The sequence below is a fragment of the Pteropus alecto genome, unplaced genomic scaffold (assembly GCF_000325575.1).
Source record: "Pteropus alecto unplaced genomic scaffold, ASM32557v1 scaffold12, whole genome shotgun sequence".
In the NCBI taxonomy this organism is placed as follows: domain Eukaryota; kingdom Metazoa; phylum Chordata; class Mammalia; order Chiroptera; family Pteropodidae; genus Pteropus; species Pteropus alecto.
The window spans coordinates 8,995,677-9,012,372 of NW_006432669.1; the positions used below are offsets into that span (position 1 = coordinate 8,995,677).

At 35.5% G+C, this 16,696-nt stretch overlaps 1 protein-coding gene across 1 annotated transcript; it reads left to right on the forward strand.

Moving 5' to 3' along the window:
- The first annotated feature begins 1,422 nt into the window (after nucleotides 1-1,422).
- LOC102884388 (baculoviral IAP repeat-containing protein 3) lies at nucleotides 1,423-16,608 on the forward strand. Its single transcript, XM_006907509.3, has 9 exons — nucleotides 1,423-1,576; nucleotides 4,797-7,989; nucleotides 8,094-8,193; nucleotides 9,828-9,906; nucleotides 10,691-10,739; nucleotides 12,355-12,597; nucleotides 15,696-15,950; nucleotides 16,216-16,257; nucleotides 16,369-16,608. The coding sequence occupies exons 2-9, from the start codon at nucleotides 7,119-7,121 to the stop codon at nucleotides 16,560-16,562; spliced, it is 1,833 nt and encodes a 610-aa protein (XP_006907571.1). The 5' UTR covers nucleotides 1,423-1,576; nucleotides 4,797-7,118; the 3' UTR covers nucleotides 16,563-16,608.
- Nucleotides 16,609-16,696: the final 88 nt, after the last annotated feature.

A 16,696-nucleotide genomic window follows, 5' to 3' on the forward strand; every position in this document is an offset into this window, starting at 1 on the left:
TTTCAGAAATATGTGCCAGAGTGATCATAAAGATGTTCATTATGAACATATATTAAAATTCTGTGGGAGGGAGTAGAACGTTCAAGGACAAAAGGCAGTGATATAATATTTCCAATTATTAAAGATGAGCTGATATATTAATTGTTGAACAGATGACAGTGAGTATCAAATGGCTGTAGTATTTGTAATTCATTGTATATATTTAAAAGAGTGGTGGATCAGTTTTATTTTAAAATATCTGTCTATATTTTGTATTTCCTTTGCAATTATGACAACTTTTATGTTTTAATATCGAGTTAAAAACGTGCAGAAGAATAAAGTTTTCCAAAACTCTTTTGGTGGATACATGATCAACAGTGTATAAGGACCACAAAATGTTTTTGATCATCCAAAGATGAGTTGAAAATAACTTATAAAATTTTGAATTAAGCAGGTTCAAAAGTATATTGACTTGGAAAAAAAGGGGGAAAAAACAAAAACAAAAAAAACCACACAAAAATTTATTGAAATCTCTACATGATAGACAAACTTAATCTTTGTGATATAATGCCATCTGGAGCTCTTCCAGGCTGTATTGAATGGAATGGGCATCCTTCTTGTTTCCACAGGATAATGATGAATTCAGGAATAATATTATGGGTTCTGCCTTTAGTTCCTGATTGTCTTTGATATACTGGAAGACAGGAAAGTCAGGTGAGCTCTTCCAATTCATCTGTTTCCCTGGCACTGTCTCAGATGAAGTTGCTTAAATTTACTGCTTAGCCAAGGAATGTTGAGGAAAATATGGCAGTGCTCTTAGACTCAGACTTCGGGTTTCCATGAGAATATCCCCTATGAGACAAGAGGTGGAATTTTTTATAGCCAACTCTGCCCTAGTTGTAAAAAAAAAGAAAAAAAAAAAAACAAATAAAAAAACAAAAAACCCACCCAACCAAAAAAAACCCGTTTCTATATAGGAAACCAATGAGGTGATCTCAATCTTTGAAACAGTAAAAATAAGCTGAAAAAGAGTCATGTGACTTTTACATGCCTCTGCATTTCTATTTATTCCTTACTTTCTCCATTAGAACAAAAAGTAAAAATTAGCAGAAGGAATTCACAAAATTTCGTGTTTTGTTTTTTTCATTTCTTTCTCTTTTAATATATATGGGAGATGGACCTTTTCCATTCAGGTTATCTTCTCTGCACCGTTACCACTATTTCCTCTGACCCACGAACAATGAACCAAAGGTCTTTCAGTAAATGCCACGCCCATACACCACAGTTAAGAAACAGTCATGCTTTTAGGGTCATGGAAATCCCCGAGTGGGTTTGACAGGCCACTGATTAAGGGGAAGTGTGTGTGGTTATTACCGCTGGAGTTCCCCTACGTCCTAAGAGGAAAGCACCAACCAGTGGGAGGAGTGCAGAACACCAGGCGTGTCGGGTGTATGTAGGTGGGGGTGGGGAGGGCGAAGTGAGACATTAAAAGACAGTGTGAGACTGTAGCCGGCACGGAACAGCCGGGGCGACAGGTGTCACCCGAGAAGACACGGCAGGCAGGTCTTGCTAGCGCACATCGGCCTCAGGGCAGCAGGTGGGTGACGAGCGCTGCCGCGAGGCTGTGAGCGCGCGCGACGCCCTCCCCACACCCATCGCGCCCGGGCAGGAGCCGCTTCTGCTGCTGGGCGAGAGGCGCGCGGGGCGGGCGGCGGAGGACGAGGGCCAGCGGGGAGGCACGGTCACCGAACACTGCTCTAGGGCCCAGAGGTCAGCTCCAGGTCGGCCCTCGAGCAGACTGGGCTCAAGCAAAAACACTGGGTACCCCGCGAGCGTGGGCGTCTTTCCCCCTGCGCGCTCGGCGCTCTCTGGGCGGGTCCCCGCCGCCCTGGCCCCGGAGACTTTGCGGCCAGCCGGTGGGGAAGCGCTGGGCCACTGGGCTCTGGGGCGCGTGAGGGTTCTGCCCCGCCCGCCCTGCGCTCGCCGACATTCACTTTCGGAGTGCTTTGTCGCCGGGGGCTCAGTTATGGGGAGAGGCAGTGAACTGGGGATGGGGAGGCTTTGATATTTGGTTTAATTTGCTTGCCAAGAAGTATCACCGGGTCTTTGAGTGTGCTAATTAAGCTTCAGAATAGAGCCTAAAGCAGAGCTTTGCATAATGACTCAGTAAAATATTTATTTAATAAATAAATGTAGAAATGTCCCCAAGTGGTGGCAGAAGGACAGCTGGTTTTCGATTCTTTTCCTGGTGATTGGCAGGGAAATCCAGTAGTGCTCTTAATTAGTAAAGTACTGGGGGCATTTGGCTGATGCTAAAGTAACTAACAGTAATATTTGCTCTTTATTGCTAACATCAGCTGTTGCTAATACCTAATCATGCTAGGATCCCCTCCAAAGACTTTTCAGGTGTTTTTCAGGTTTAATTCTCAAAATCTTAGGAAGCAATTACCATAAGTAGCTCCACTGACCATGAGGAAACTCAGGGAGATTGACTTGCCTAAGGTCGCCACCCCCTACTCTCCCCCTATGGGGAGACTGAATGGTGTTGGAAACACCTTAATACCATGCAAATGAGGGTATGGTGGTCATGTGAGGGGAGGCCTCAGTCAAGTTTGCTAAAATTCACTTCTTCAACAAAAGATCTTAGTGTCTACATTATATGCCGGGCTGGGTAGGTGTTGAGGTTGGGAAGGCTGTTACATAGCAGAAATAGAGTTCTGATCTGAAGGAGCTCAGGGGGAGGCAGAAAAAAAGGCAAACTTACATTTTAGCGTCAGAAACATGGATATGCTAAGTGCCCAAGAGGGTAGTGACACCCAACAGCCCTGGACTCAGGGAGGCTGCCCACTGGAAATGATAGAGTAATAAGAGAGCAGGTTGGGGACTTGAGCCAAACTGAGAAGGAACCACTAGAAAGGAATTCCAAGAGCGTGGTAACAGAGAAGCCAAGGGAGTAGAGCATTTCTAAGAGGAAGTGAGCCCCAGTGTCAGACACAAAAATTTCCACTGGTTTTGGCAAAGAAGCGATTGGTGTTAATAATATGGAGATTAGTTTTAGATAGTGTTGGCTAATGCCAATTGTAGTCGGAGACCTTAACCATAGATGCTTGTTAATTCACTTGGCTGTGAAGAGATGGTGAGAAACATGATAGTTGTTAAAGTGAAAAGTGTGGTTCAAAGAGGAATTTTTGGTTTGTTTTTATTTGAATGCTTAGACGAACTTAAGCATGCTTGTTATATTGAAGGAAAAGAGCCAGTAGAGAGTGAGAGTTGAACAGATGAGGGGGATGGGGTTAAGATTTCTGAGGCTGTAGGAGGATGGGACCTGTAAAGGGGCAAGTATTGTTATCTGAGGTAGCAAGTAGGTTGTGAGTGAAAAAGGCGTGGATTTGAGAATGTGAGGGGATTACTGCTCAGTGATGTCTCTTTTCTTTGAGAAACAGAAGGCAAAGCCATCTACCAAAAGCAAGATGGGAGAGTGGTGGAGAAATTGGAGGAAGGTATTGAATGTTTAGAAGAGTTGTATAGGACAGTGGGCTAGGGAACTGACCAGGGTTAAGTGGAATTGTTAGGGATGGTGAAGGGCCAAGCCTAGGTGGCATGTGGAATCATGCTGGTCCCAGTCTGCAGGGTTGCAGGTATTCTGCAGCAGCATTTTGGAAGTCAAAATGTTGGAAATGGTTAAGATAGAGTTTAAATTGATCCAGGGTTGGCATCTTGGCTTTTTTTTTTTTTTTTTTTGGTCTATTTATCGTATAACTGTTGCCTAAATTTTCACAAACACTTGCCTTGCTTTCACACCAAAGCTTCTTTAATGAAAGATTTATGCAAGGGTTGGCAATCTCAAATGCATAGGGGCCAGGGAGGTGATATAAATGAATAAAACTGTGGGTGTCTCTTTTAAACAAAACACACTTTGTTTACATATGTTAACATGTAAGAATATTCTTCCTTTCCAGAAAGAAATATGATATGCTCATTTTTCTCTAAACATGTGTCTCTTTGTCTACCTTTCATTTTTGTGACTTTGAACAGGCACACATATTAGAATAATTTCACTTTCCAGATAACTCTACTGTAAGAAAAACAGTAGTGCCAGCTCAGTGACAAATAGCAACTGCCAGTCTCCAGGAGTCAAAGTGTAATGTCAAACTGGAGAGCATGTGCCCTCCCTGAAGGGTACAGTCACTGCTGGAGGCTGGCTGATTGCTGCCCTGCAGGAATATAGGCCCCGTGTGGCAAGATCTTCTGATCTTTCAAGAGAAGCTTGGAATCTAGGATGTTATGAGAAATCTTTTAACTTTTAAAAAATGGTCGGTAATTAATTAAAACATTTCAAAATACTGTGGTCCAAGATAAACTTATTTGGAAAGCTGGCAAAATTCAAACAAGGCATGCAGATTAATTAACAGCTTTATATCAATATTAATTTCCTGGTTCCAGTAATCGTACTATGGTTGTTTATGTAAGATGTTAACTTTGGGGAAGTTGAGTGCAAGGTATGTGAGAACTGTTATTTTTGTAAGATTCTCTAAGTATAAATTAACTTCAAAATAAAAAAAAGTTAAAAAAATTAGTAAAATACTGTAGTACATTTCTGTGCAAGCCAAACATAATATCTCTGCTGGCTTCCAGTTTGAGCCCTCTGGTTTTCGTCTGGGATTTCCTGGCCTCTGCCGTGCCTAGTACAGCACCCTGTACACGGTAGACAATTAGTAAACACTAGAGCTCTATTTTGGAGAAAATGTTTTTTAAATATCATTGTGTTACTTCTGTGAACTATTTGACTTTTAAAACTGTCTTTTTTTTTTTAACAGGTTTTGCAAAGGAAGTGAACAGTTCTACTTCTAGATTTTTTCCAGTTTTTTCTGTAAATCAAAACAGTTCAAAATGGAGGCCTAAAATCCTAAAAAGGGACTTAGTCTAATCTCCGGGAGGTAGTTTTGTGCATGAATTAAACAAATTAAGTAGCTAACTAGAGTTTTTGGCATCCAAAGAATGTTAATTTTAAAAATATCATCTAGTTACATAAAATATAACTGTAAAGTAATAATGAGTTCGATTTTGAATTTGATTGTGGAGAAGTGATTGTACCTGGGACGCATTGTTGAAGCACTCTTCAAAACTGGTCAGGAAATCTCCCACTGGCTGCTATGTAGAATAGAAAAAAAGTACCTTTGTTTGGTAAAATTTAAAAATGAATAACAGCTATCTAAAACAAAAAGTCAATATTGACCCTTTGCTAAATTAGAGAAATGTGCAAATAAGACCTTTGACATGTTAAAAGACTTCTACAATGACAAAGAAATGTCAAGAACAAAACTTTTTGATAGGTACAACAAATTTAGACAAAGTAGGAAAGATGAACTTGATGACTGGTGAAGAAATTAACCATTGATAAGGCTATTGGTATTTTAAAAGTCTAAAATGTAGTTAAAATGAGCTATCTCTGAGAATGATAAGAATAAGAATGATGGCTGGTGGTTACATTTTGGTAAACTGAACAAACTTATTCAGAAAGAAAATTTTACAGAGACAGTAATTAACACCAAGAAGGTTTCGATAATAACGTGTAAACTTTTTGGCCAATGAAAGGAAAACTGAAATTAGACATAATAATTTACTTTTGAGGGAAATAAACACTAGTATTGAATATTTCTCCCACCACCTGGAAACGAAGCATTAAAGTCTGTAGTAGAAAATTCCAATATTAAAAAAATATATATTTCCCAACATCTGTGGGACCCAGGAAACCATTTTGCAAATCACTGCTAGAAAAACCATGATGACTCGTTTATTGGTCATTGCTGATATTATTGATGCAGAATCTATTTTTTAATAGTCATGGTTGAGATCATCTGAATTTTGAGAACGCCACTGTTCAAAAAGAGTGGATTGTGACGAAGTAAATTTATTTATTTTTTGGTCTTGATAAATTTCAGTTCAAGCTATGCTATCTGTGAAAAAAAAAAAAAAAAATTTCTGACCAAAGTCAAGTTTGTACAATTTGGCTCTCTATTTTGACCTACAAACTCAGCACTCTGAGTTTGTTTTTAAAAATAAATTCACTATCAGAGTAGAAGATTTGATGTTGGCTCTACACAGCACAAAGTTTAGTTTAAAAGACCATTGAGCAAATACATTAATCTCTGATTACTTAAAATAGGTCTAATTTACTGAGATTTAATAGTATCACTATTACTAAGTAACCAGGTTCCTATCTATGGGAAATAATTATTATTAAATAAATCTTAAAACTAACCCTTAAGATGTATCAGCCAATTCTGTTACTATTTAAGCTCTTTATCGGGAAGAAAATTTTAGATTTTGTTCTATTATAATGATCGTAAGAAGAAAAAGTACTTAATTTGAGCAAGATTTGGGATACACCATATTTCATTGAATCTAAAATGCCATCAATTGTAAGACACACCATTATTTTATGTACCTCTAAGAAATAGAAATGCTGCTAACTAAAATATGATATGCCATTAATTGAAAGATAACCTCTCAATCACAGAGATATTAAAACATGCATCTTAGAAGCAGTGAAATATGGTAACAATTTCTTTTCCTTTTTTGAGGTAGGTCTTATGCTTTTTTTTTTCCTGGCTACCAAATTTCACAATTTAAATAAAGTGAAATAAATATAGTTTGAATATTTTTTCTGTAGAGTACTTACAGAGTATAATTTTCCACCATGAAAACAAGCCAGCTGTGTGAGTCAAACATTTTATCTTTAGGCTGGCCAAATGTCACTTAAGCATCCTAGTAGAGAAGTTTACCTACCTGTGGAAATGTCTGACACTAAATGGCATTTTGATGACCTAAAGCACTCTATACTTTTATGAAAGGTTTTAATTTTCATCACAAGGTTCTGTAGCATCATGTTTACATTGTACAAAGATTATACAAAGGTGCTCTTGTGCATAATTGTCCCTTAATATGATCAGTATAGGATATAAATCTCTCCATACTAAAACCCTAACTGCATTGGAGGAAAAAAACGGAAGGTTTCCCATTCTAGGTGTTCAACCTAGTGCTAAAACTTTAAAAAAAAAAAAAAAAAATCAAAAGCCATGCACAAAACTACCTCCCCAGAGAAAGGCTAGTCCCTTTTCCTCCCCATCCATTTCTTTATGAATATAGTAGAAAATAGCGTATTCTTGTCAAATTTGATGAAAAGTGCCAACATGTTTGAATTGAAATATGACCTTTCATGTGAACTGTATCGAATGTCTACGTATTCATTTTTCCCCACTGGTGTTCCTGTCTCAGAGAGGAGTCTTGCTCGTGCTGGTTTTTATTACACTGGTGTGAATGACAAGGTCAAATGCTTCTGTTGTGGCCTGATGCTGGATAACTGGAAACAAGGAGACAATCCTATTGAAAAGCATAAAAAGTTGTATCCTAGCTGCAGTTTTGTTCAGAAACTAAATTCAGGTAGCATTTCGGGAGCCACTTCTCAGTTTACTTTTCCTTCTTCAGTAACAAATTCCACACAGTCATTTCCGTCAAGTTTGGAAAACAGTGAATATTTCAGTGGCTCTTTTTCAAGCTTTCCGTCAAATCCAGTAAACTTTGGATCAAATCCTGTAAACTCGAGACCGAATCAAGATTTTGCTGCCTTGAGGAGAAGTTCCTACGGTTATGCAATGAATACTCTAAATGCCAGATTACTTACTTTCCAGAAGTGGCCATTGACCTTTCTGTCGCCAAGAGACCTGGCAAAAGCAGGTTTTTACTACATAGGACCCGGAGACAGAGTGGCTTGCTTTGCCTGTGGTGGAAAATTGAGCAATTGGGAACCAAAGGATGATGCTATGTCAGAACACCTGAGACATTTCCCAAATTGTCCATTTTTAGAAAATCAGTTTCAAGACACTTCATACACTGTTTCTAATCTGAGCATGCAGACCCAGGCAGCTCGTATGAAAACATTCTGTAATTGGCCCTCTAGTGTTGCAGTTCATCCTAAGCAGCTTGCAAGTGCAGGCTTTTATTATATGGGTAAGAAACTTAATCTGATAATAATAATAAAATTCAACATGTTTTGTACATTTTCATGGGAAAATTGTATGTATTCATAAGTTTTGGTCCAAAATTAATTTTAGGTCACAATGATGATGTAAAATGCTTTTGCTGTGATGGTGGACTGAGGTGTTGGGAATACGGAGATGACCCATGGGTGGAACACGCCAAGTGGTTTCCAAGGTAATTGTTTTGAAATTCTCTTTGCAAATATGTGGAACTATCATGAGGTGGGTTATATGCGTTAACCCTATAATCAGTCATTACTTTATTCTTTGTTTCAAAAATACATTTGTGAATAAACTTAAGATGGATTACTTAGAAAAATAATTACCTAAAAGGTTTTGATGGAAATTTAAGATAAAGAAATGGGTTTATGGCTTTTTGTGTAATATATATTTAAAAATAGTATAACTCACTATAAAACCAAAATTACATGTTGTAGACAAGTAGAGACAAAAAAAATTTAAATGTTCAGAATTCATAACCTAAAGATGGCTACAGTTACCATTTTAGTGAACATCCCTTCAGATATCTCCTTATGCACATGTACATAATTGTATACAATTTTATTACATGAATTAGATATTATATGTACTGTTTTGAAACTTTTTTCAATCAACATTATATCGTGGACATATTTCCATTCATTCAACATTCAATAACATTAATTGACGACCTATTGCTAGGCATTGTTCTAGGTACTTAAAATACTCAGTGGGACAAACTCCAAGACTCCTGGTCTCATATGACGATTTTATAGCAAGAGAGGGCAGATAATAAAAACTTAATAAATAAGTTACGTAGCATGTTGGAAAGTAGTAAGTGCTATGGATAAAAAGAAAAAAGAAATCAGGATAAAGGAGATCAGAAGCACCAAGCAGGTTACAATATTAAATAGGGTGATCAGGGTAAATATAGACCCATCTCATCTGTTTTCATCACTACATAGCATTTTATTGTTATGTCTTTCGCTTTTGATTCTATACTTGCTTACACTCTTCTTTTTTAAAAAATCAAAATTAGATGGCCTATATGTTTCTCATGGTCAAAACTTTTAGTATTTTGAATGTTGATTACTAAACTTAATAAATGTATTTTTTAAATATACCATATCTTCATTTATAATAACTTTGTGCTCCCCAAATATTTCAGATTTCATATTCAGATTTCAAAAATTATGAAGGTTAAGAACAACTTCCATAGTTGTTTTAAAAAGTGCTGCTAGATTTCCATTGTGCTAATTTTGTAAATGTATAAAAGGATGTTAAATTGGCTTTGATAGTGTCATGAATTCATTTTGTCCTGAAATTTGACAATGGTGGTATATTATCTAGGAAATGCCAAACTTGTAAATATCTATCTTATTAGAAAATGTTCCGCTTCCTCATTCTTTCTCTTGTCCCTCTTCGTATATTTTCAGCTTTTACACATACAAAGCTTATGTATGACTAGTATAATTAGGGAACTTGCTACCCATCTCCTTGGCTCTGTTCTTAATGTTTAGAGTGTTTCTAGGAATCTTAGAATAGTTGAAGAGAGTAACTAGAAGGTCTGAGTGAAGAGAGTCTTACCCATCTACAGTCAGCTGAGAGACTCGTGACCCTTATTCGCTTTGGCCTTGGCAGAGTACCAGCGATGGCCTTCCTCTTGCTTACATCATCTTGCCTTTGACTTTAGTATCTCTTACCACTTCTCATATACTCAATGAATAGTCCAGTGGTTATATGAATGTTTATGTTCATTTGAAATATTTAGCAGTCTACAAATGGCCAGATTAAAATAACTCCCTAAACTTAATTTTGTTTACATTTTAGGTGTGAATATTTGATACGAATTAAAGGACAAGAGTTCATCAGTCAAATTCAAGCCAGTTACCCTCATCTACTTGAACAGGTAGGGATGGTTTGTTTTATTCATTTTTTAATCGTTCATTAGCAACAGTTGAATTATTTTCTAATACAGGGAGTAGTATTTTAGTGCAAAAGCAAGAGTTGCTTTAAAAATACATTTTCTTTTTTATAATACCCAGCCATGATCTTAGAGAGTACTATTCTTTGGACAAAACAAATCCAGAATTAGAAACTTCTTGAAAAATAATATTTAACTTACGTTTCTCTCTAAGTATTTTTCTAATAAAGTTGCAATAAATTAAATTATTCAAAGAAAAAAATTGGGTCAGATAGTAGCATTTAATGTTTTACTATATTAATTTTTCTTAAAAAGATTTGATAAAGAGAATTGTGTTGCTATTTTTAATCTTCATAGAAAAGCAAATAAGAACTTATGCAATAGTTTGAGAGTCAAACACTTTCTTGCCATAGTAACTGATACAGGGTCCAGCTTATCCCAAAGGAAGACCCAGGAAACATAGATATTTGGGATGAAAGGCAAACAATGATTGTCTCATAGATCACTGAAAAGGTGTATCCATTCTCTTGCCTTAATAAAAATAGATTTTATTTGTTAATATAATAAAAGAAACTCATTTAGTTTATGGCTTGGAGAATTACTGTTGGATGTAAATAAAATATTGTTTTGACATAAAAAATTATTTTGCCAGTAAGCAAGTCAGTTTGCAATAAGTTGAATAAAAAACATATCTCGCTCTTTTTTTTTTTTTTTTTTGCAATGGATAGGATAAAATTTGTATATTTTAATTTTTACCTTTTTTCTGTAGCTGTTATCTACTTCAGACAATCCAGAAGATGGAAATGCAGAGTCACCAAGTATGTATCATGATGATAATTGCTACATTTAAATTAGAATCACTTGGTACTATTAAGATTGAAATTTGATAATGGTAATAATGTACATTTGTGTTATGATATACTTTACAATGCATTTTCAAATACATTAAGTTGGTATTTCTCAAACTTTAGGGCATAATTGCCTAAGGAACTTTAAATAGTACAGATTTAAGTCTCTACTTTAAGAAATATTACAGATTGCTAATCTCTACTTTAAAACTATTGAATTGAATCATAGTATCTAAGAGTGGAACTTGAGCATCTGTAGTTTTCACAAACTACACACATGCAGCCTAACCCTTGTTCTCAGACCAGTGTGGGAACAGATAGACTATGACATTAGATTGCTCACATATTCTTTCTATGAAATGAGAGGGAACAAAATATTATTTCCCCTTTTCAATAGGGACCCTGAGACTCAGAGAGTTAAGTGACCTGTCACCTTAAACTTAAAAAGTGATAGGGTCCATATTTGAACAAGCTCTTCTACTCCATTATCTAGTGTTCAATTCAATTCAATAAATATTTATTGTGTATCCACTATTCTGAGGAAAAAATAGAGAACAGAAAAAAACACAACTACTGTTCCCATGAGCTAATAATAAGGAACACAGACAAATAACACAGATAAGAGAAAGGAATGTGGTGGGAAAGTAAAGTGTGCTATGAGAATACATGAGGGACAGTTAACCTCAACTTAGAAGATCAGAAAAGGCTTCAGATAAGAGGAAGTATTTGTCTTATCACAGAATCAAAGGGAAGAGTAGGAATTAACCAAGTGACAAAAGGAAGAAAAGAATATTCCAGGCACAGAGAATATCACACAGAAAACTTAAGTGACAAAGGAGAACAGGCACATTTGAAGAACTGAATAAAATTCTCTACAGCCAGAAATAGGATTTGTGAACAGAAAAATGAGTGAGGCAGTTCAGCTGTAAGAGAAGTCAGCACTGCAGGCAGAATTTGATCCAAGAGCCATCAGTTTGTGACTTCTGGGCTAGAGTATAAAATGTGAATGAATAAGTGGCCAGAAATGAGGGTGAAGAAATAAACAGGGTCCAGATTGTGAGATCTTGTAAGCCACAAGTGAATATTATCCTAAGGACAATGGACTTGTTGATGGAATTTAAGGAGTATGACACAATCAGATTTGTGTTTTTAAAAAATCACTCTTGTTGCAATGTTGAATATGAACTAGATGGGAACAATATTGTAAGAGGCCTTTGCTGTAATAAAGGTGAGTGATGACAATAGCTTCCTTCAAAGAATGTGAAAAAAAAAATGTGAAACCTCATTTGTTCATTCAACATTGGAAAAAAGAACCTCAATTCTGGGTGAGAGGCTGATTCCCAACATTCTCTTTCCTTCTCCCACTCATAGTTATGCCAGATAATGCATATTTTGCATCTGAATACAATATTCCGTATTCTTATTACAGTGACTGAACATATATATCATTATTTTAAATTTAACAGAGTTAATGCAAATAGTGCTTTACATTTTGGGGGCTTTATGCTTTTGATATTGTAAAAATTTTCAATTTAAACAACACACCGATTATCTCAATATGTGTTAAATTCTTTATTCCATATAGTTGTTCATTATGGACCTGGAGAAAACCATTCAGAAGATGCAGTCATGATGAATACACCTGTGGTTAAAGCTGCTTTGGATATGGGCTTTAGCAGAAGGCTGGTAAAACAGACAGTTCAGAGTAAAATCCTAACAACCGGAGAGAATTACAAAACCGTCAGTGATCTCGTATTAGATTTACTTAATGCAGAAGATGAAATAAGAGAAGAGGAGAAAGAAAGGGCAACTGAGGAACAAGAATCAGGTACACATATTTGTTAGTACAGTCTCTATTTCCATAATGACTTGATGTCTCTGTATTGTAAGTTACTGAAAATATAGTCAACCTAATCAGATCTTATGTTTAGTATTCTGCATTTTAATTCTGAAAATTTCTTCACATTAAAATATATTTGAACCGCTTAGGAAATTGAAAATGTATATATTGAATGAAAATAATTTTTCCTGCTTTTTCTTATTTTATATTTGTACTCTGGGTAGTTGACTGTGTACGTTATTATTTATGGCATATTTTTGATCCCAGGCTGGTTGCTCACTCCCATTTGCTGTAAACTGGGGTGGGATCAGGGACAATGATTAATTTTAATATTAGTATAACAGTCTGTCTTAGCCTGTGACTATAAATTAATGTACAAATTATGATTAAGTCTTCTACCTGCCCACATAAGAGCTGAGTTCCCTTTTGTAGTCTCCCTCTAGTAATTAGGAGAGTTCTAGGATACTGTTTCACATTCTCTCAAGACAAGTTACCCACGCCTTCCATATTAGCCTATTCTGCTACTCTGTTGCCTCTGCTCTATTGCCCTTCACAAAAACTCTCTTCCTCTGAGCCTATTCAATCTCATCTGGTTGCTGTGACTACTATCATGACTTTGGCCTTGACACTGAGAAATGATCTCTCCTTTGCCGCTCTTTCCCAGCATGGACCAAATCTGAGAGTTGTTTCAACACAGTTGAAACCAGACTGCAACAAGCTCTTACTGGAGATTTAGGGATGACAGAAGGGCATTATGTCACAAATGACAATTGACAACTGTAACTGTACGTGGCCTCTCTTGGTGCCCCTATGCCCATCCTCATGAATCTCCCAGCCTAGCTTCTGGTTCATCTCTGTGTAGCTCTCACTAGCTCATACAAATTACTAGGAAAGTCCCAAGCATGTTTTCCCTAATTGAAGCTCAGGCCCTCAAATATCCATGAAGCCCAGAAAGAAAAAAGAGTATGCCGCTTATCCTTGTCCGAGGCCATCTTAGATCTATTTCTTTTCAGGATGATCGACTGTGAGACTGTCCATTCCATTCCTGGATAAACTTACCCTTGCCCATAAAGGTGGATTTGTCTTCTGGCCAACTCAGACAAACATATCAGACCATAGTAATACAACATCCTATATATTTACCAAAATGTGAATTATTCAGTCCTCCACACCAATTCAACAGCAACATAGTCCAAGTTCATCTTAGCCCAGTCAGTCAAGTTCTCTTTTCACTGTGAAGACCAGGCTGCATGTCCTTTCTGTAGTCTTCTCAGTCTTGGCCATTGGTCATCAGTGAACAACTGCTCAAAGAAAAGAACACCCATCTTCATAATTATTTATAGACTTCATGAAGTCTAGAGCTATTCAGCTATAAAATATTTATATTTATTCCAAAGAAAATCAACAAAGTTTCCAGAGAAAACCCCCAGTCAACAATATACAATGATTTGCATTGTCAAAAAGATCTCTTAACTTCTCAGCTCAGCATTATATCAATACCACCTTGAACAATATCTGCACATAATCTGTACACAAAAAATACTTTTTGAATGGGCGAATTAAAATACTTTCTACTTAGGTTACTGATTACTTTACACTTTCCCAAAAGCTGGGTATGTAATTTCTTGACAGGTGTATAAACAAAAAGGCAATTAAGGATATATTTGTCCAGAATAGAATATGCTTCAAAGGTATTTTCAAGTCTTCACCTCTTATAAGTCTGAATACAGTCTATGACTTTGAAATGAGACTTTTTTCCATAGCTACCAGCAATCCAACTTTAGAAATCTTAAGAATTTCAGAGAACCTATTACATTAAGTAAAATGTAATTAGGAAAATTAATCTTAGAAGAATGAATATACTTCAACATCAAGTGTAAATTATATTTTAATTTTCTAATGCATCACTACTTGTCTAACATAATTTAACAGAATTAAGTTCTAATTCTTCTCCCTTCTGGCTATTACTTCTTTGTTCCTATTGCTCTTTAAATTACTAAGGCTTGGTTGTTCATTTGTTCAATAGATGTTTATGAAACACTGTTCTAGGTCCTGGTCTTTTTATTCTCAGAGCTTCAATTATCTTCAAAATATGTATCTCTAACCTTGACTTTTTGACTAAGCACAATTTTTTATTCTTCATTAAACGGTTCTATTTTTGTGTCCTATTACCTGACAAAGTCAGTATTTCTAAAACCTGATAATCATCTCTCCCCAAATAATTCTTTAGACAGCCCAACTTCTGTCATTAGTTATAGAAATAGCTTTATGGATCATGGTAAAACTATATAATAATTAATTCATTAACTTAGAGTTATAAGTCACTTTCCAAAGAGATAATACAATTTCAGTTTCAAAATATACAACAAAACCTAGATCTCGAAGAATACAATGATCCTCTAGGACAGGAATGTTATTGACAGTGTGACTTAGTTTTCAAAATGCTATTAGTGACTTTCTCCTTTTATTACAAAATATTTAGGTAATCGTAATATCATATCGAATTTGGGGAAATAATTAAAATTTCATCTTAAAATTCAATTTTAAGGAATTTTGTGGGTGAATAATTTTTTAAAATGTTCATTTTAATTTTCTTGATTTTATTTTTCCCCAATTTGACTAGATTGAATTGAAATTTCAATTTTATTAGGTTCTAAATTTTATTTGGTTAAAGGTTTAGCAGTATTGCCATATGGTTGAGAGCACAGATTATGATGCCAACTTGCCAACCTACCTTGGTTGGACTTTTGCTAGTTGTGTGTCTTCTAGCAATTTACTTGCCACACCATGCCTCCGTTTTCTCATCTGTTAAATAAGGGTACTGGGATCTACCTTAAAGTGCTGTTGTGAAAATGAAATGAGTAAATACATGTACAGTATTTACTACAGTGCTCAGTGTTAGTCCTTATTATAAATAGTAGTAATATTAGGCAAGGGGATCAGGTACCCCCAAACCTAGCAATCAACTTCAATGCCTGATTATGAATTATGGTTGTTTTTCATTCAGTTATATGTGTAGGTATGGAAGAAAGTTTGTGAGCAGAATTTGAACATGTTTGTGTTTTTTTGTTTTTTTTTTAATAAAGATGATCTATCATATATTCGAAAGAATAGAATGGCACTTTTTCAACATTTGACTTGTGTGCTTCCAATTCTGGATAGTCTACTAACTGCCAGAGTAATCAACAAACAAGAACATGATATTATTAAACAGAAAACACAGACATCTTTGCAAGCAAGAGAATTGATTGATATCATTATAGTAAAAGGAAATGATGCAGCCACTGCATTCAGAAATTCTCTACAAGAAATTGACCTCACATTATACAAGCATTTATTTGGTAAGTGCTGGAAAATTACTTTCAAGAACTTTCTAGGTCAATTGAAAATATGCTCTTATTAATAATTTGTGATTATTGAAAGAATCCAATCTAATATATAAACTATTAATTGTACAAAAAGACTAAAAACTTTTGTTGCCTTGACATTATGACAGTTATTTATAGTATTTGGCCAGAGTCTCAACCATTAGTTTAAAAGTATATATTCTGTAACTAAATATTAACCTTATTTGCCATAGTAATGCTTTTTTTTTTTCTCCCTTAGTGCAACGGGACATAAAGTATATTCCCACAGAAAATGTTTCAGGTAAAGTAGTATTAATAATTTAAACTAGTAGAAAACATTATTTTTATTTTCTTGATTTTCATTGGAGGAGAAACAACAAATTGCTTTATTAAAATTTGTTTCTCTTTTTAGATTTACCAGTGGAAGAACAATTGAGGAGACTACAAGAAGAAAGAACATGTAAAGTGTGTATGGACAAAGAAGTGTCCATAGTGTTTATTCCTTGTGGTCATCTAGTAGTATGCAAAGATTGTGCCCCTTCTCTAAGAAAATGTCCTATTTGTAGAGGTACAATCAAGGGTACAGTTCGTACATTTCTTTCATGAAGACAATACAAAATTTTAGAATGGATTAAATGTACTGTAATTTTAACTTTTATACTGATTTGGTTTTCTTAAGATTTTTAATTTATTTACAACTCGGAAAATTTTGTTTTACACAAATATAAATATATTTATAT